This window comes from Manihot esculenta, chromosome 17 (genome assembly GCF_001659605.2).
Source record: "Manihot esculenta cultivar AM560-2 chromosome 17, M.esculenta_v8, whole genome shotgun sequence".
Lineage (NCBI taxonomy): Eukaryota > Viridiplantae > Streptophyta > Magnoliopsida > Malpighiales > Euphorbiaceae > Manihot > Manihot esculenta.
Genome location: NC_035177.2, coordinates 29,301,297 through 29,322,729, shown reverse-complemented (window position 1 = coordinate 29,322,729; position 21,433 = coordinate 29,301,297). Strand labels below are relative to the sequence as shown.

General features: G+C 32.0%; 2 protein-coding genes across 5 annotated transcripts; both read left to right on the top strand.

Annotated features, from left to right (window-relative positions):
- The first annotated feature begins 310 nt into the window (after nucleotides 1–310).
- LOC110605155 (protein POLLEN DEFECTIVE IN GUIDANCE 1) lies at nucleotides 311–10,483 on the top strand. Of its 2 annotated transcripts, XM_021743506.2 has the most exons (11): nucleotides 311–1,074; nucleotides 2,147–2,298; nucleotides 2,442–2,545; nucleotides 6,289–6,377; nucleotides 6,539–6,612; nucleotides 7,556–7,706; nucleotides 7,795–7,962; nucleotides 8,956–9,053; nucleotides 9,168–9,290; nucleotides 9,479–9,547; nucleotides 9,911–10,483. In XM_021743506.2, exons 1-11 carry the CDS (start codon nucleotides 477–479, stop codon nucleotides 10,115–10,117), a joined length of 1,833 nt encoding a protein of 610 aa, XP_021599198.1. In that variant the 5' UTR covers nucleotides 311–476; the 3' UTR covers nucleotides 10,118–10,483. The 2 variants fall into 2 exon arrangements, with proteins under 2 accessions (XP_021599198.1, XP_043808451.1); XM_043952516.1 differs by lacking the exons at nucleotides 8,956–9,053; nucleotides 9,168–9,290; nucleotides 9,479–9,547 and having other exon boundaries at nucleotides 312–1,074.
- A 5,340-nt stretch (nucleotides 10,484–15,823) lies between these two features.
- On the top strand, nucleotides 15,824–17,102 carry LOC110605544 (protein RGF1 INDUCIBLE TRANSCRIPTION FACTOR 1). Of its 3 annotated transcripts, none has more exons than XM_021744166.2 (4): nucleotides 15,824–15,940; nucleotides 16,119–16,378; nucleotides 16,496–16,654; nucleotides 16,754–17,102. In XM_021744166.2, exons 2-4 carry the CDS (start codon nucleotides 16,139–16,141, stop codon nucleotides 17,018–17,020), a joined length of 666 nt encoding a protein of 221 aa, XP_021599858.1. In that variant the 5' UTR covers nucleotides 15,824–15,940; nucleotides 16,119–16,138; the 3' UTR covers nucleotides 17,021–17,102. The 3 variants fall into 3 exon arrangements, with proteins under 3 accessions (XP_021599858.1, XP_021599857.1, XP_043808692.1); XM_021744165.2 differs by having other exon boundaries at nucleotides 16,115–16,378; XM_043952757.1 differs by having other exon boundaries at nucleotides 15,835–15,961; nucleotides 16,115–16,378.
- Nucleotides 17,103–21,433: the final 4,331 nt, after the last annotated feature.

The following is a 21,433-nucleotide window of genomic DNA, read 5'->3' as shown; positions in this document are numbered from 1 at the left end:
GAGGTAGAGGTCTTGGCTCCATTTGACGTGTTATTTATGAAAAATTATCAGTTATCCATCTCTAAATAATAAATTCAACGCCAAACAACAAGTGCATTCAAGGTACATACAAGAGCAAGCCAAAATTCAAATGATGAAATATCACCCATTATGCGCAATCATCTCGAAATTGAGATAAATAAGAAAAAAAAACTTTTCTGTCGATGAAATCAAATCTATTTTGTATAAGTATAACCTACTTGAAAGAAAAGAGCACAACACTTAATTTTGGTATAAACAGAAAAAGCTCTTCATATCTTGAAAATGGTTGAGCAATAGAGACAAGTGACTGAGTAGATAGAGTATTTTCACAACTTACTAAGCTCTTCATATCTTGTCACACCGGCACCGTTTTTTTTACCATATTCTGAAATCATGCACTATAAATACCCCAATCTTTAATTTAACTCTTGGATATCCTGTGCGTCTCTGTAGCCATGGCATTGAGATCTTCAGGTCGAAAACTATCCTTCGAGATTTTAAGCGAAGGCAGGTCCACTGAAGAAGGCCGACCCCTGCTTTACCGGTCGAATACGGATCCGATCGAGAAAGTTTCCATTTCTCCGGAGAAGCCAAATCGGAAGAAGAAGAAACACAGAAAAAAGAAACCTCCCGAATCTTACTCAACGGTCCCCGAAGATCCGATTTCCGAGTCACGCTTCACCGATTCCAATTCCGTTATCCAGAACGGAAACGTGTTTATGGAAAACAGAAGCAGCAGTTTTGCTGGAGGTGTAAGCGTGGAGTGTACAGTGAGTGATGCGACGGAGGTTGCGGAGTGTCAGAGTGTGCTTAATAACAGTGGTAGTGAGTTGAGACAGAGAAATGTGAGTAATGGTGGAGGTGGAGGAGGAAGAGATGAGATGTTGTCTTCTTCGCCGATGGGGGAGAATGGGATGCTGGATAGCGGAGTGGAGGTAAGTTCAGCAGAGAAGCTGTGTAGGGATGAGCCCAATGGGAGTGTTGTTCCAATTGCGACGTTGGAGCCGGCGGTGTCATTGGATTGGATGCAGCTCATGGCCGAGGATCCTAATTGTAGGTGACGAAAATCCTTGTGCATTATTCTCTTTGTTTTCCCCATTTGTGTTTGCGTATCTTGTCATGGCTTAATTTTTAGGTGTTTACTGTTTATTGTTCGTTTGGATGTCATCATGCAGTTATCCACAATCGGGATATGGAATTTTGGTAATCCTTATACCTGATTAGTTGTCTTATAAAGGAATAACATTTTTGTGGTCTTCTAGTGAGTGTAAAGATGCTCCCCCCTCCCAACCAACTATATTTAACCTTCATAAGGGAGATGATAGTAAAACGTCATTCATATTTGTAGCAGTAAAATCCTTTTAAACTGAAAGGAGTCTTCGTCCCCACATAGTATAATATTTAGGATATTAAACCTGTAATTGTTAACATGGTATCAGAAGTAAGGAGGTGCATTTGTAGAGGTATGCTATGTAATATCAAGCCATCTAACTTACAATATATCAGTAACCTACTTCAAAAGGTGTATTATGAGTGAAACTTTGAAACAGCAGGAGTCGTATGTTTCATGAAGTTTTTACACTGGAAATTTAGTTCACTTCTATTTGCTACTAGAGTCTCAGGAAAGCTTTTGGATAAGATGATCAGCCCCCATCATCTTTAATATAAGGGAATAATTTTTTTGAGGACACAAACTGTGAACTTGAATATTTCTGGGACTATGCTTATCCTCAGAATTCAGAAAACAGAAGAATGACACCTTGATAACTGAAAAAATTGTGAATTGTAGGATGTTGAGTGATTTTGACCTAATTAATTTTCCTTTGTTTTGGCTGTTTTGCTCAGGGAAAAAATGTTGGGTGGAATTTCAAGTTTTTTGGTTTGTTGAACTAATATCAATAGAGTTCATTTTTCTCTTTATATTTTATCAACCAACAAATCTTTGTAAATTATGCTATTCTCTTTTTCATCATGCCAACCCCCTTTCTCATAGATGGGTTTCTTTCTTTCCTGATGATAAATCATTGAATGGTTATTTCCTTGTTTGGCATGCTATCGAAAACCCTTGATGTTTATATCTTCATGCCTTAACTTTTAACTTTTTTGATGCTGCATTTGCCACCAGTTATCTTTTCAGTTGAGGCCTCACCTGTGAAGTACTTTATGGATGAAATGTACAAAGGAAATTCATTGAGGAGCACAACAACTATTGGCAGTGAGAAGGAAAGGGAGAGGGTATATGATACTATCTTTCGCTTGCCATGGAGATGTGAACTGGTAATCTCAACTTTCCTTTCTCATTACAAATAAAAGTGAGCATTATGCTATGGTACTCCATTTGTCTACATTTCCATTTTGTTTTGGTGATGATAAATTTCCTAGCACTATCATGCTTGACTAATGCAACAGTACATTTGCAGCTGATAGATGTTGGCTTCTTTGTATGCTTGGATTCATTTCTATCTCTGTTAACTATCATGCCAATGAGGATGCTGATGACCCTTTGGAGGCTTCTAAATACAAGGTTAGTGCTTAGTAACAGATTCATGATGCAAATGCATGTTTGCTGAAAGAAGTTAAGGCAAGTTGATTGGAAGAGTAGCTTGGTACTATCTGCTACTTTTCTTCAAGCTCTGAACATATCTTAACATATCAACAATTACTTATTTAGGGTATTCTTGCTCACTCTGTTTGGATAGTAATGCTGAGATCCAGCGGGGCGTCCAAATGAGGACACCTGTAGGGCTGAGCATTATTCGGTTTAAACCGAAATAACCGACCGAACCGATTAATTTTGAAAATTTGGTTCGGTTTTATTTTTAATTCGGTTCGGTTCGGTTTTAATTTTATGAAAAATCGGTGATTTCGGTTCGGTTCGGTTTTAGATTCAAAAATTTTGATTAAACCGAACCGAACTGAAATCACCTATACTACGTCGTTTTGAAATGTACCCTTATTTACCCTAGATCTAAAACCCGTGCCACACTTCACGCTATGACGCTAAATCGCTAATCTCCATTCCTGCATTCCACGCCGCCTCACATCCCTGTGCCTCTTCTCTGAGCTCCACCACTTCCAGCGGGTCCAATGTCCACCATCCAACCTCCACTCTCCTCCTGACATCGACCGATTAACCATCGCGGCTAACTCCGGTCATCGATCTTCACTACGTTGCGGATGCGCGACTTAGCAAAGCCGACTCCTCCTCACCTCACCGTTGCTCTCTAATCTCTCTCTCCACACAATCGTCGGCGTCGGTCGTCGCTCTCCATGCAATCGTCGGCCATCTCTCTCCAGTCCATCGGCTCTCCGCACCGTCAGCAACTCAGTCTTCATCAGTCCTCGGTCTTCAGTCCTCAGTCCTCAGTCTTCCGTAGTTCTCTGTCTTCCGTCCTCAGTCCTCATCAGCAACTGTAAAAGGTAAGTAAATTTTTTTTATAAAGAGTATTGAGTCGCTGTTGAGAAAAGTGTTGGTTGTATAACTTTCTTGTTTCAGGTATCTTGTTAAATGTCCTAAGACAGAGTCTAACACAGTTAAGAAAAGAGACTTTGTACTTGTTACTAAAAATCTCCTTAATTCCTTTCAAATTCTTCTGATGCGGTCATGCTTTCTGGAGAAACTACCCATGGAAAGTAAATGAACTGTGATCAAATTCTTCAATTGAATTTTAGAACACAAAATCAATGTAAAAAAAATAATGAAAAATTTGAAAATCAGTTCAACCGATCAAACCGACCGAACCGAACCGAATCAAATCGGTTCGATTCGGTTATTCCTCTTATTCGGTTCGGTTCGGTTTATATAAAATACTGCAATTCGGTTTTCGGTTATTTCGGTTCGGTTCGGTTTTGAACCGAACCGACCGAATGCTCACCCCTAGACACCTGGGCAAATGTCGGATTCGTTGGGTTGATCATCGATCTATGATTGGTCTGTTGGGTCTCTCCATGCTTGACTTTGAGGAAGGGGTTCTTTAAGATGAAGAAGATGGTTAGGGGTCTATTGGGGGAATTCCCGGTAGAGACTCTCCGATGCTCAAGTGAGGTCTGAGTACTTAATGGAGTTAAGGGAAGTAAAACAGAAAAGAGAAGAGAATAATGATTTCAGGTCCCCTCTATGTGACGGAGAGAGAGAGATAGGTCCCTCTTCAGATAAGGAGAGATTTCTTTTTTAGTGTTAGTTCAATTTATAAATACCTTTAAATAAAGTTGATGCTCCTGGTGCTGTGTCCTCTTCTGATGAGGTAGGAATGCTTTTGTGCATGTGTGTTAGGCACTACATTAATGATGAACTATAGATAATAAATGTGGAGCTGGTCAGTTTGTACAGTCTACATGCGCGCTTATGATCCCCTTGCTGTACCAAGGAGGCAATCAGGTCACAGGAGGTCGGCATTTTTACCTTGGTTTCATTAGGTTTTGTCGGGCTCATCCGACCTACTTAGAAATGAACTCCTTTCGGTTATTGAGGTCGGCCACGTCGACATTCAAAATCTTGTTGTAGCATGGGCTTTTGAGGAGGTCGGTCTGTCCGTTCCAAGTTTTGATAAACTCAGGAGTGTTGCTGGTCTGATTCTTCGTATTCAATAGGTCGGGCTTCTTACTACCCGATCTGACCATATAGAAAGACTTTCGATTCACGTATACATGTGTCACGATCTTGAGGGTCTTATTTTTTTATACATTATCAATTTCCCTTTCGCTTCTCTGATAGTTACATAACCTTCGGAGAAGGAAACCCATCCTGCTAACTTGACGTCACTCGTTCGTTTGGTTGACGCTTATGAATTTTGAAAGGAAGTGTGATTAATGGAATTGGTCAACTTAACATAGATCGAACCGAGAGAGCAAGTTTTATATCTTGATAATCATCCCTTCAGGAGATTTAATATTGGTGGTCTTTTTTATGAAAAGTCTGACATTGGTAGTTTTTTCTTTTGGAAGGACTGGGGTGCTGTGTCCTTCTAGCCTTGCCTTTCCGACTTGACCTTAATGGTCTGCCCTTTTGGGTTTTCTTTTGAGCATTTTACTTTGAGACATCTTCCGAATTTTTAAACCCTGGGTTTTAGCTGATTGGTTTCACGAGCGGTTTGGCTCTCTGCTGGGCTCTCTAGCCCTGAACGTTTGTCTGAGCTCTTTGGTCTTCTATATCATTCCGTACTCTTTAGACCTGACAATTTTTACGAGTATTTTAGCTTTTCTCTGAGCTCTTTAGCCTTGACTTTTTGCACGAGCTCTTTGGCTCTTCGTAACTTTTGGACATTTTTGCCCTCAAGCGTTTTCCAGACTATTTTTGCCTTTATTTGCTTTCCGGACTACTTTCGCCCTTATTCGCTTTCCGGACTATTTGCCCTTAAGCTCTTTCGAGGGTTTTTGCTCTTTCGGGGGTTTTTGCTCTTTCGGGCTATTTGCCCTTAAGTATTTTGGGGCTCAAAGCCCTAATTCTTCATTCCGAGCTATTTGCTCTTAAGGAGATTCCAGGCTTTTTGCTTCCGATCTTAGTTCGAGTATTTTAGATTTTTTCTTGTACTTCTTGTGGGGCATGCTCAGCGCTTGTCATTGTGTGTTGTCAATCCGTGCTCCTTTTGGAGGGGACTTTTTGCTACTTCGCACTGGATCTCATTCGAGCGCTTTTACTTTTCTCACATTGTCATCGACTTTTTTCTGACTTTCATTGTGTGGTTTTTAGATGTCGTTTGCGATTCTTGGATCTTTCACCATCTCTGTTCCCTTTGGTCCTTTTTTGCTGTTTGGCTATTAGATTTTCTTAATTTGCTATGTGGATTTTAACGGGTTTTATTTGGAAACTCTAGCAATAAGATAGTCTCCTTCGTCCTCACAAACGACGCCAACTTAATAATGCTGAGATCCAGCGGGCTGTTCAAATGAGGATAGCATATGTCTGATTTGCTGGATTGATCATCGATCTGTAATTGGTTCATTGGGTCTCTTCATGCTTGGCTTTGAGGAAGGGGGTTTACCTTGTTGTAGTACAGGCTTTTAAGAAGGTCGGTCTATCCGTCCTCTCCGGTTTTTAAAGAAATCGGTCTGTCCGTTCCAAGTTTTGATAAATTCAAGATTGTTGCTTGTCTGATTCTTTGTACTCAGTAGGTCGGGCTTCTTACTGCCCGATCCGACCAGATGGAAAGATTTTCGATTCACGTGTCACGATTTCGGAGATCCTATTTTTTATACATTATCAATAAAGGTACGGTAACTTGTCCTGTTTGAAATAATTACAAAATAACCTAATCGTGTTTGTGGCAGGCAGTTCAAGAAGCCTTCTGCGGCAGAGCTCTCTGATATTGGCTGCTTTCTTGTGTTAGCTTCAGGTGTTGCACTTTTGGAGTGCACAGGTACAGTAAGGATATACTGCAATATGCGTGCTCCTTATATTATGTCATTTCTGTGTCCAAGTCTTTGACTATAATTACCAAGACAAATTTATAGCATGGTTAGAGGAGTTGGAAGCAAAGTACTGATAATCGTGTTTGCTTTCAAATTTTGTTCTCTTCAGATATCAGCTTAATATATCATATGATTCGTGGTCAAGGAACAATCAAACTCTATGTGGTTTACAATGTTTTGGAGGTAAGGAATAAACATGGCTAATAATAGAATCAGTGGATAATTCAAATTATCAGGTTACTTGCGGAATACAATGACAGTAGGCCTTAATCATAGACTAGTTGGATTGGCTGTGGATTCTTTTTCACCATTGAGCTTTGTTTGAAACCAATTCTGCAACTTGTAAATTTTTTAATTACTACTTCCCTTCATATCATTTTAGGCCTTTCCCCTTTCTGCTCGTGGAAGTAGCTACCTTAAATTTGAAACAGATGGATGTATCATGACCTTCTGTGAATTGTTACTGCAACTCACATTTATTAATTAGTAAACTTTAATTCATAGGGGTGATCGTTTTTGTTATCATCACGATCAGCATCATCGTCATCATCATCACACACACACACACACACACACACACACACACACACTATATTATGTTCTATCTGGCGCTTTCAAATATTCAAAAGATTTCTTGTTGAAGTAGGAGTTGGACTTGGATCAATATTTAGTTAGAGAAGACAAGTGAATTTGGAAGCATAAAGCTATTTGTTTGAGCACCTATTTCCCCAAGTTTTGATTTTTCAGTTTGTATCTACATACCGCTGCACACATGTTTTGTTTCGAGATGATTTTCCTACTGTTTCATTAGGCTTTTTATATCCTTTTATTGTGAGTAAGGAGATGCTTCTTCCATGAAATTTTTTATTTTAGAGACTGTTCTTTAATGTGGAAGGAACTAGGATCAAAAGATTTATATTTATTGGATATTGTGAAGAATTGGTCTTAGAGCTGAATGACAAAAATGGATCCATATAGTCGATCTCAACTAGTTCAAGGGAAAATTTTAGCTGTTGTATTGGATGACATATGTTGCTCTATAACTACCCACTAAATAAAATTGTTTGATATGTGGATTTTGATTTTCTGGCTGGACTTTATAGAAACTCGTTGTATTCCTATGCAGATATTTGATAAACTATGTCAAAGTTTTGGTGGAGATGTGTTGCAGACTCTATTTAACTCTGCGGAAGGGCTTGCTAGTTGTTCAGAAGAAAACAACAGATTCTGGATTTGGAGATTTATAACTGATCAGGCTTTAGCTATGGCCTTTTCAAATATCCTTAATCTGGAGTTTTTTCCCATTTACTACTGTTATTGATTTGTTCTCTCCATTAGTGCATTTGGTTCCTTGACAATTCTTACTTTTTCATTCTTTCATTTTATTAGTTCAGGCAATCACTTTGTCAACTTGTATTGTTGCTCATAACAATGCCTTGCTGGCTTTGCTGGTATCCAATAACTTCGCAGAGATAAAAAGCAATGTCTTTAAACGTTTTAGTAAGGATAATATTCACAGTCTGGTGTATTCTGGTAAGTTGGTGCAATTGTTCCTCTCATCTACATTCTTTTGCACGATGATTGAAGCTGTACTGTGTCTCCATGTATTCGTTAAATAGTGGCTTTTTCACAAGTTTAAGTATATATATTAAATATATGGGAATGGGGAGGTATTGGCTTGATACTGGGCTTGGTTGTTATTATTGGCAATCCCTCCTTTAGAGGAAGTGTTATTTGTGTTGACTAATGAGGAGATCTTTAGGACATAATTGCAAAGATTAAGGGCTGATCTCATGCCATATTTTTAGGCTAAATTATAGGGCATAATTGTAGAGATTTTATTCCTTGTTATTTCCTTGTTAGCTTTTATTCTTTGTGTATAAATTAGAGTGAACATAGCTTGTAAAGATAACTTTCTACAGCAATAGAACTCTCAAATTCTTTCGATTTGCATGCCAAGTAAACAAACTGAGCACCTCTCATAGATATTTTATAACATTTTAAATAGAGTATGCAAATTGCTATGACTGTCTTAAATATTTTAAAAATCTTATAGATTTATCTTCTTTTCTAGTTAAATATTTATCCAACACACTTTTAAATGTTTACTATTTTGTGTTTAGCTTTGATTGACTTTTAATGTTAACCCTATTAACAGTAATGAAGTTGATATGTCTATATGACTTCTGCTATTAAATATTTAGAAGATTTTTGGAGCTGTGCATTCTTAGTTTTATTGGCTCTGATAGTTTTTTGGAGCAGCATTGGAGTTCATAGTTGTATTACTAGATTCTTCATCCTTGATTATATGATTAAGTATCAAGTTTACAAATTACAACCTAGTAATCCAATGCTGTATAATTTTCCTTTTGATAATCACGTTTCTTTCCTCTTCCTGGATTTAAATTATGGCTAAAAAGGTCTTTGATATGCTGCTTTTGCATTTAAATTTTATGCATTTCTTGTGGTACAATAAGGCAATTGTTGCTGTCTCATATATTTCTTTATGCCATTACTTTTCACCAGATTCAGTAGAGAGATTCCACATTTCAGCCTTTCTTGTATTTGTCTTGGCTCAAAATATCCTGGAGGCTGAGGGTCCTTGGTTTGAGAGTTTTCTTTTTGTAAGTTAATTGGAATATTATGTGCACTTAATGCTTTCAAGGGAAGAATTTACTGAGATATTGCTTCCTCACTATCCCTTGCTTGCTTGTATGCCTTTTGCTTGAACTTTGTAGAATGCTTTAATGGTTTTCATCTGTGAGATGTTAATTGACATCATCAAGCATTCATTCCTTGCCAAATTCAATGACATAAAGCCCATTGCATACTCTGAATTTCTTGAAGAGCTTTGCAACCAGGTATTTCTATTATTGCCCTAACCCTTCCCTCAAATGTTATCCTCATACAAATTCATTTAGTTTTAACTTTCCTCTAATTGCTTCATTCATATTGAGGAGACCTGAACCTTCTTTATGATTTTTTTTCCCTTTAAATATATATTATAATTTGTAGCATACCTTCTATTTGGGTTTTGTTTTTTATGCAGACTTTGAATACTCAAACTGAGGACAAGAAAAAAAATCTCACTTTTGTTCCTCTGGCGCCAGCATGTGTGGTAATTCTTGCTAAATTCTTTTATAGTTGGTGGCTGATTGTTTAGGCACTTGCAATGTTTGTATAAATAGAACTGACTCATTCAAAGAACTAATATTCTTTGGGAGGTAGTTTGTTGTTCTCTGTGATATATCTGTCTGAAGGAAAGCCTGGTTTCCTAAAACAAACTTGCTACATGTCAAAAAGGCAATCTGATTGAATTTCCACTAGCTGGATTTAATTAACCAATTAGAATTGTTCGTTTCCACAATGTGCTAGCTTTTTGCTTATTAACAAGAGAATCCAAAATAGTTTTCTTGATTTTGCTCAATCTATTTGCTGGCTTGCAACAGACGGTTAAATATATTTATCTGCTGGGTTTCAGGTTATACGAGTGCTGACTCCTGTATATTCTGCTCACCTTCCCTACAGTCCTTTCCTGTGGAGGTTCTTTTGGATTCTCCTTTTGTCTGCCATGACCTCTGTCATGCTTACAAGTCTGAAGGTGATGATTGGCCTGGGCCTACAAAAGCATGCCACTTGGTACATCAATAGATGCCGGAAGAGAAAACTCCATCTTCACAATGATTAAAGTTGCAAGAAGGATACAGAATTGCCTCTTAGAGCATCAGGTATCTGACTACTGAAAATTTCCCGTATTTTTCCTGTGGATGAAATATCAATTGAGAACAGTGGCCAGAAGCTTGCTCCTGCAGTTGTTGGACAAGGGAAAAAAGTGCGAAAGAGAAGAAGAAAGTAAAACAGAAAGGAAATTCTTCAGCACATGAGTTTCACAGGAGGTATTCCCTTCAATTTTGTGACAAAGAGGGATCATTAGGTTACTACATTGCGGTATATCTATGATGTACAGGATTCTTCCAAATCTTTTACAGTATAATATTGTTCGAGACAGATTTGATTTATGAAAAAGAAATCTGCCAAACGGTATTCGTGCACCAGTATTGATTGATTCTGATTTCCTTTGGTTTTATAGTTTTTTTTCCAAATAGATAATGTATTAAGATCTAAAAGTACATCATTACACAACAATTTAGTCACTTAGAAGATTTCTGCTTCTGACTCTCTTAGCAACTCAGTCTGCTTCTGACTCTCTTAGCAACTCAGTCTGCAAACTTATTTGCATCGCTGGGTGCAAAGATAATAAAAACATACGAAAAAGTTTCAAGGAAATATTTAATATTCATGCTGAAAGCATGAAGAGCCCAAGGTATAAATGGATTGGAAAAAAAAAAGTTCACAATCTACTGGAAAAGGTTTCTATTGGCAATAAAACACAACGTTTCTACTAGCAACAAAACACAATACCTGCAGAAGAGTTCAACCTTCGGTGACTATCATAGAAGCACAAATATAATAGAATTTAATTGAATTATTTTATATTAGACAAATTATTAATAAATTTAAATTGATTTAATTTATTTATTATTATTATTTTTAAATTAAAAATAAATATTTATTCTTATAAATAACCATTATTTTTATTACATTGATTGAAAAATCATTATTAATATTTTTTATAACATTTAAATTTTGAATTTTACATCAATTTTTACCATTAAAATATAAAGATTATTTTTTTAAATTAATAAAATAATATAATAATTTTCTTAATATTAATTATAAATATATTATGTATTGATAGTCAATATTAAATTAAAATAATTTTTCTAAAGAGAAATAATTAATTAAAAAAATAAATAAATTTAAAATTAAAACTGACAAAAAAATAAAGAAAAATTTTAAAGGTTAATTAAATAATTTTAATATAAATAACCTCAAATAAAATAATTTATTATAAAATTCTAACAATTTTAGTATAATTTACTTTTAATTCAATAGAATTAAATTATTACACTATTGATTAAAAAAATTATTTCTTTTTAAATTCTTCAAAATTATACTTTTTAAACTTTTAGGGCCCCTGTCCATGAACAATTTTATCTCTTAATTAAAAAAAAAAAAAAAAAAATATTCCGGCCAGTGCTGCAGCATAAGCCATCAATCCCACATAAAAAAAAAATACCATTGGATTCATAAATCCCATGCGGCTTAAGAGTCATCAAAGAAATCAATGGGGATAGCAATGTCTAATTGATAACACTAATTCTGCATTAGTAATGATTAACATGCTTAATAATTATGCCCAAAAGCATAAACATGACTAATTTAAATGAGATGTTTCATGGATTAGTGGAATAAAAGAAAATTTATAATTTTTTTTATAAAAAATAATTCATATGACTTTTTCATAAGAATATAAAAATATTTCCTTTCTCATATCTACCAAAACCATGAATAGTGATTGAGGAAAGTCTCATTAATTATCAAAGAGGTTACTACAGATCTATGTTTGCTTTTATGGGCCTTCGCCGTCACTACTAGAATGCACATTATTTAGAAGCAAGATCTGATACTTCGCTACGAAGGATTATCATCGTACCAGTAATCAAGGGCTATGTTTAGAAGCAGCTCCATAGTAGTGGTGATAGTTGCTGAGCGATTCATGGTTTTTGGCTACTGGATTTTAGTTGTTTGGGTTGTAGTTTAGTTATTGCTAAGTAGCAGGTTTTCCCAATTCTTCCTCACTCCGCCGTAAGCGGTAGCATTATTCTGAAGGTTCTCTGCATCCATACTGCTACCTAGAGTTGAGTTCTAATTCGTCGTGCTGCTTATGGCTGTGGGCTTTTCTTGTGTATTTGGGCCTATATTTATTAATTGATATGAATAAAATTGTAAATTTTATTTTTTATAATTTAATAAGAAATTGATTTTGTTTGTGAGTGTGCCTATGAATCGGATAACTATTGCTCTTTCCTAAAGATAATTTTGACAGTTCAAAATTTTAATTTCTTTACTTTTAAAGATATTAATAAGTGTAAAATTAAAAATTTAATTACAATATTTATAGAATGTATAACACAAAGATCATCCGCGTAATTTTATTAGGAGACGAGTATTATTCAATTTTTTATTTATTTTGATTCGATTTGATTTTTAATTTTAAAATTTTATTTATTAAGAAATTTGTAAAATTCTGCGCAAGACATAGCTTTCCTTCTTATCATAATTCATATTTTAACAAATTTCGGAACAATTTAAAAGAAAAAAGGTTTCGAGTAAATATATAAATTCCTTTACACTTTAATTTAATTTGTTTAATTAATTAATTTTTTTATTTATTTACACACTTAGAATTCTGAATAAATTACTATCAGGTCCTTAAATTATTATAAAATTAACTAATGAGTTCATATTTCAAAAAAATTCAATTAAAATGTATTTATCTTTTATAAAATTTAATTTTTTAATTTTATGTTAAAAAATGTTTTAATTGACTTAAATTATTTGTACTATTTAATTTCTATATTAAATTATGAGTATTATTTAGTCAGTGTATTTTTAATTATTTTTATTATTTAATTTTATTATTAAAATAAATATATAATTATTAATTTATTATATTGCATAATTTATTTTATTGTTAAATTGAGGTGGAAAGGAATTGAAATGGGGAAAAAATGACAGAATTCCAGTGATGATGGTAGAAATTTAGGAAATTGCCAACTCTAAGGGAAAAACGACAATATGATGAAAGGAAAGTAATAAATTTTTTTAGCTTTGACATGTGAGTTGTCCCTTAACCAGCACAAAAATTAACAAATAAGAAAAACAGTTGTCCAATAAAAAGAGAGAAAATAAAGTTATTGCTATTTTTATTCTCTTCAATATTGTGAAAAAAAAAATAAAAAATAAGTAAAAGATAAAAAAAGAATTTTTTTTCATCAATAAATTAAGGAATTTAAATACTTTTGCTTGGACATGGCTTTCCTTTTTTATTATAATTCATAATTTATATATAATTAATTGAAAATAGTTACGTCTTTAACGTCTGTTTTCAGAATTTGGTTTGTTTTCTTCTTCTAAAGTAGCCAGTGATTTGTGGAGTTTTATTATTGGCGTGGGATGCTGCTTTTAGGGTTAGCAGTATTTGATGTAAATTAAAAAAATTGATCAAATTAAATTAATGTAATTTTTTATTTAATTCAATTTGATTTTTAATTTTAAAAATTTCAGTTATTTCAGTTTGATTTGATTTTAATAAAAAAAATTAAAAAAATCGAATCGAACTGATTAGTAAAATTAAAATATTTTAATTAAATTTTAAAATATTAAAAATAAAAATGTAAAAAATAAAAAATTATTAAAAATCAAAACCGATCAAATCAAACCGAATCATATTAGTTTGGTTTGATTTGGTTTTTTATTAAAATCAATTCGATTCAATTTTTATAAATACTAAAATTTTAATTTTCGATTCATTCGATTCGATTTGATTTTAAACTGAATTGACCGAATGCTCACCTCCAGCTGCTTCTGTTCATTTTTGTGGCTGGAGTTTGTTAATGTTCTGAAGTAGGTTTTGGCTTTGAGTGCTTGGTGAGAGTTTTATTGCATGTATGCTACAGTTTGGTGATTATGGAAAGCATATTATCATGCTGTATGGATTTTTGTTTTCTTTAGATAACAGAAAACGCGACTGATAAATCGATTTATTATTTTTAATTAAAAATTTTTTAAATTTATTTAGATATATTTATTATTAAATTAAATTTATGAGTGCATTTATCGTTCTATTTGAATCATAATCTTTATTAGACCTTTGCAACTACTATTTTAATATTTACTTTTTTTCTCTTTTTATTATCTTTAATAGTTTAAAAAAATTAATAGTCTCGTTAATGTTTAACTTGAAATTTATATTTATCGGTGTATAGTATAGTTATTTTAAATTATTATTATTTTTTTATTTTTAATTTTTAATATTTAAATTATATCGATTTATGTATAATAGATTGAATCACGAATTATTTTAATTGGTTAATCTGAGCTAAATTCATTGAATTTACTCCGTTGTAATTTGCATTATTCTAGCCATAAAATGCAATTCCGTTGCAAGTAAATAAAAAAAAAGAACTAATGTTTTAAAAATCAATTTAGTTTCTCTATAAACTAACGATCCATTTTTAAAATTTTTAATTTTCTTTATCAGCATTTACAAATTTTTGAATTATTATAACAAACTTAATTTAAGTAGTTAACAAGAATTTAAATTTAAATAATTTGTAAAAATAAACTTAATATATAGATAATTCTTAATGAAATAGTATTTGATTTAAATAGGAAATCAATCTATTTAACTAATTAAAGTAAAAATATAATAAAATATTAAATCACTTTTAACCAATTAAAATAAAAAATTTTATAATTATCTAATTATTTCTGGCTTTTATTTTTTTTAAGCACGAGGGATTATATATTATTATGGGTTTCACACTTATAAATAAAGAAAAACTCTAAATTTTAATTCTTTAGATTTATCTTGTAATTAGCCAAATTGCAGAAATTTTCTCCCATAATTAGGGTTTTTCTTCTTTTCTAATTTGAGATCTGGAAATTGAAGAAAACTCAGCCCCTAATAAAACAATCTCAATCTTATTTGTCAAACTCATAAGATTTTTTTTAACATGAAAAAGTACAACAAAATCCTTTTTTAACTTTAATAATTAGGTTAAGACAAAGTATGCAATTTTTTTTTTTCCTTTTTAACCTTTTTCATATGACCAAAAAACATTACCTTATCAACTCAGTTTACACTAATAATCCTTATATAACTACATAAATTCAAGCATAAAAATATTTTTCATCTCCAATAAATTTGTGGCTGATTTTTTTTTCTATTTTTTTTTTTAATTTTCCAGTTCAAGAATTGAACACTGATGCTACGAATTAAGATTATTTTAGTCTACAAAATTTATTATTTAATTTTTAAATATTATTTATTATAAAAAATATATTTTTATAAACATGTTACAACATCTTTTTTTCGTCATTAAAATAATTTTTACGTTGTCTTTTCTATTAAAAATAAATAAAAAATTAAAAAATTTTTTTAAAAATTTAATTTTACCCTCAATGTCTATTTAATCACTAAATATTATTATTATTAATAAATTAATTTTTATATTTTATAAATCTATTAAAACATATTTATTTTTATCTCCATCTTCTCTTAAAATGGAATAATTTAGTCTTTTAGTGTATTTTTCTCTTCTTTATGTGAATACTGAAACACTGCTTCCACAAAGATGTCTCTTTCCTTCTCCTAAAAAAAAAAAACTCTTTCCTTCTTTATTATTTATTTGATTTAATTTTGTAATTAAATAATTAATTTTTCCCCTTCACATTCCTTTATATTCCCCTTTTTTATAATCTTAGCACTTCTGTTTTTCTCTCCTGTTTTCTGCTCTGGTCTGCTCTTATTCACTATTCACAGTCAATCTCTTTCCACAAATTGAACCACACACTAACAACTTCATCTTTAAACAAAGGAATGGTATGAATTCTTCCTTTTTGGGTATTTTTCTTTTCTTTTTTCATCTATCTAAGTTCTTACAGCAAATTACTCAAATTGCAAAAAAGAAATTTGATAATCCCCTGATGTGATATTAATTCAGATTGATTCAAATTCATGGGTTTTTTTTTTAATTGAGATTTGATTTTGAAACAGATAGGATGCAAGCTTTATATAAAGATGAAATCAGATTGGTTGAGTAGACTTTTGCAGAGCAAATTCTTTACTTCTTGTGATGATCATCAAGGACTGAGAAAGAATGAGAAAAATGTATTCTGCATAGATTGCAATCGTGAATTTTGCAGGCATTGTGTGAAGTCTCACTGCCTTCATCGCCAACTTCAGATCTGCAAATATGTGTATCATAATGTTGTAAGGCTGCAAGACATTCAGAAATATCTCGACTGCTCTAGAATTCAGGTCATGTGATTTACTTTCATTTTCAGATTAATCACCAATTCATAAAGTTTCAATTTTTAATGGTTGTCTGCAATAATTTTGATTTTTTTTCCCATTTTTTCTTCTGGGTTTTTGCAGACATACAAGATCAATGGAGAAAAAGCTGTGCACTTGAATCCGAGACCTCAATCCAGAGATGCAAAACCATCAACCAAAGCAAGATTTGGTGGTTCCTGTGAATCATGTGGGAGATATATACAAGACTTGCCTAATCGCTTTTGCTGTATTGCATGCAAGGTAATTAAATTCTTAAAACCCCTTATTCAATCTTTTACTATCTCAACAAATCCATTTGCAAGATGAAGAATTAATTCTCTGTGTTTTTTTTTTTTTCAGTTCTCAGCTGTTTTAGTGAAGCCTAAAGCCTTAACCTTCACAATTCAAGAATTCTCAGACCTTTCTTGGAAGCAAAACTACAATGAAGAAACACAGTCAAATGATGAGAAATCGTCATCGTCATCGTCATCATCGCCTTCGTCGTCATCGTCTTTTTCACTCACTGAGATATCTGAGGAAACTCAAGGATGGCTGAGTTCAACATTGAAGCCAAGAAGACAATTGCATAAGAGAAAAGGAATCCCTCGCAGAGCTCCTTTCTGTTAAATTCCAAAACCCATTTCTCTGTTTTTTTTTTTATATATCTATATACAAATTTTGTCTCAGTTTAAAGTATGCATTTAATTAATAAGACCACAGTCCAATAAGCCTTACAAAAGGTTAAGAAAATTTTTTTGTATCAATTCTCATCTGTTCTGTTATTTTCTTGGTGGAAATTTTGTGTATCTCAATGGTTGTTAAACTGGATATTCTTCTTCACAATAAAATTTGTATACTGTTGTTCAAATTTTAATTTAATTAATTCTGATGGGAATGTTTCAAAATGTGCTGGCATTATATGGTTGCTTTTATTTTTAAAATCCGTTGGGCCGTCACAGATTGTCTCAATCTATGTCGGAGCCGGTGGATTTTCTTTGATCCTTGTCAATTTGGGACCCCATTTTATGGCAAAGAAAAATTGAGTTAATGGTGTTTGAAAGAATGTGGCAGACAAAAAGAAGAACCAAAAGTTTGGTATTTTAGAGCATATGAGATTTTGCTGTGAGATCAATAGTTGGATTGGGTGCATCTTTTCGGTTTTTCTATAACATTCTTTTGGATTTTACTATTTCGGCTGCATGACAATAATTGATGATAGCTTTCTTTTTCATAAAAAAACTTATAAATAGATTTTCTTTTTTTTTATCAAACCAATCTTATATTAATAAATTATAATTTTAATTTAAGCGTTTAATACGTTGATTTTAAATAAATATGGAATATAAATGTATATTTAGCAAAATTAAAATTGCTACCATAAGAAGATAAAAGAAATCTGTTTATGGGCATTTTGGGAAATTGGTATTGGTATGGTTGTAGTTGCAAATTCATGTGCAAGGCGGGCGCAGACATTTTGACTTTGATTGGCGTTTTGCGTTATTTATGGAAGACAGATTGATTTTCCTTGTATTTTGACTTGGCCACCAAACCAAAATCCATTCTACATGCCATTTCACATTTTTAAGGAAATTTACAGAATCATCAAGTGCGGAGAATTTAGTATTTTGTTTCCATAATATGATTTAATATATTATTTATATAATAAATTTTATTTTATTGTAAACTATAGTTTTATTTTAAATATTATTAAATAAATGGATTAATATATTATTTTTATTATTATTTAAATTATTATCATATATTAATAAAATAATTTAAAAGATGAAAAGAAATACGTTCTATTCTTTTTTTTTTAATCAATACAGAAGTCATAGTATTTTTTAAAATTTAATGGGGTAAGTACAGAGTAATACAAATTATATACCAAATCACACTCTCATAAAATGTATATGGCCAATTATGGAAAAAAAATCAATAAATCGAATCAAAACCAATTCAACCTTAAAATAAACGAGCAAGATCAAACTGATCAAATCCACTCAAATTAAAATTTTATCGTATTTCATTCGAATAGTGCCAACTGATTGACCCATATAACCACACTGCTACACAATAATGTTCAACATGCATTCAAATCATAACAGTTTTCAGAGTTTCAATATAAAAGTTCTGGCAAAATTAAGAAGGTAACAAACAGAGTTACCGTCTTAGACTTAGATACAACAAAAAATATCGATAGAAAATCTAAATTATATTACTAATGAGAGATAAATTTAAAAAAATATAAAATTCGAGTACAATAAGAAATATCGATAGAAAATCTAAATTATATCACTAATCAGAAATAAATTCAGAAAAAAGCATATAAGAAGTCGTAGTCGTATCAACAACCAACAAATACAAAAAATAAACTGAGAGATTTCTATGAACTGTGAAGAGAGTTGTCAAAATAAAGAGTCAGCTCCAACGTTTCAATTTAATATAGCTGTAGAGTCATCTCATGGAGTCCCATTGAAGACCTCACTGTATCACCGACTCTAGCACCACCGATAATCACCATCACATAGCGAGCTAGAATCCTCCATCAAAACAGACCCTTTGATAAGCCCAAATAAAAAAAACTCTCCACAAACAAACCCATATAACACAGAAAATAAATATAAAAAAACAAAACAAAACAAATCTGAGTCAGTCACCTCCGTCGATATCAATGAGTGTTGATGCCGTTCTCTTTTCAAATGTTCGACTCTTTTCACTATGATCGCCTTTCTCTCTTTCTCTCTAAAAAAAATTATCCTTCGGTAGATTTTCAAAAATATTCAATTCCACCAATTATGAAATATCATCATTAAAAATTATTATATATTAAAATAGAAAAAAATATAATATAAATATAAAAAAAATAAATTTAATTTCAGTGTAATTGGGTGGGATACCAGTGGTTATAAAAAAATATAAAAAATAATTTATGATAGTTGGTTGACAGATTTATTATCAGTGATAATGAAAATAAATTTATTGTATATATTTTTCTGCCTTAATGTGATTATACATACTATATAGAAGCAACAATAAGCAATTTTTATCCGTGTATAAATAAATAATTAATAATAAACTAATAATATATTTTTATAAGCAAGTTCTATCCTAAGCTTAATACACATAATATATTTTAATTAATTGAATGTATATATTTGAAATAAAATTTATTTATAAATAAAATAATTTTTATATTTTGGGTGACATTAAAAATAGAAAACTATAGGGGATGAAAAAGAAAAAAAAAAAAACAAGTTTTCAACTTTTCCCATTTCTCTTAGCTTTTCGCCAAAACAATTATTACTTATTAGAATATTATTATTTTAATTTAAATGTCCTTTCAAATTCTAAAATATTGTGATTCGTTAACATTAACTAATCTAAATAATTTTTTAAATTTATTTTTTATTTATCATAAAATAATTAATTTAAATTATTTAATAATTTACAAAGATAGAAAATATATATTATTCAACCTATTTTTTACTAAATTGGATCCCACAAAAACTTTTTTTTTTTTTTTACATGCAAATGTATATTTACAAGGCTCAATGGACAAGGGTATTAAAATACCATTACAAAGTCAAAGATTAACGCCAAACCCATTTTAAATTCAAAATAAATCAAATAAATAGATATAAATCAATTAAATATTCTCTCTAAAATAGCTTGAAAAATAAATATTTTCATACTGTCGTTATTGGAAATATACTAGTTTAAAGCTAATTCACCATGAATCAAATCAATTGTAAAATATAAATAAATAAATTTTCATGAAGAAAAATGAGATTGATATATTTATGCATTAGAATTATCTTATTTATAATGAATTAGATTCATCTAAACATTTCTCCCATCTCTATTACTACTTTAAAGAGTATTGTCCATGCCATCGCAAAGATTAAGAGAAAGCCAAACTGGCACTAGAAAAGCACCTCTAATTGAGAGCAGGATTCAAAACTCCGGAATCCTCAAAAATACTCCATCAACCAAGATCTACAAACATTGTATCGTATAAGACCAAACTCTGGCGATAAAGAGCTAGTGGCAACATTGACTTACATATAGACTAATCACTGATTGTGGCAGTAGCTTTCTCAATTCCTTCACTAGAAACATGCATATTCCTCCTTTTAAAAAAGGCTAGATTTCTGAGACTCTAAAACACAAAATGGTGAGGATAAAAACAAAATAGGAAACAACCAATAAACATTGACCCTCCCTTGCCCTTTATTCACTGAATCTCGCTCTCACTTCCTCTGGAACATGATTTCGTCCACCGCTTCAAAGACCCTCAATTTAAATAGAAAGTTAGAATTTTAATCTGCTTTGTAAAAGATGAAGGCGAATATTAATTTTGATTCGTAAAGGAATATTTTCTTTAAAACAATATAAAAAGGCTTTATTTACAAAAGCGTCCTTACCAATTTAAAAACAGTTTTTCTCAAAGCAAGAAATCAGACAGAGAGTAGATAGCGATTCTTCATTTTGTATGAATAAATCACGCATGAATGTTGATGCCAATTTGGTTCTCTCTCGGGAATTACATATTGCAGCAGCCAGCTTCTTCATCCTGGAACTGCTTATACGACATAGAAACAAACAAAGGAGGAGGAGCATCATCATCCTCGATGCTGGTGCACCTTGTGTGATGCAAAACATGGCAAACAATCACACCCCATCATTCTCTCTCCATCATCATTCTTCGCCCTACATTCATAATCCGCTGTCCAATCATTATTCCCACCTTTATACCCAAGTCCAATCTACAGTCTCTTACCCAAACCTTTTTGCACCCTGCTCCACTCCACGCTCAAGCAAATCTGCATATCCATTATAAAGTATGCGACTCTTAATGCACAATGAACCATAAGTTTGAGCCCTCCAGCAGGAGGACATTTTTGGGCTGCAAGTTCACCTCGCGGCAATGGTCGAGTCACATCACTCACCAATTCCTCACAACTAGGTCTAACTTGGCAAATTAGGCTCAGTAGTTTATCCTCATCATTCTCAATTAAACTAACCACTTCACAAAATGCT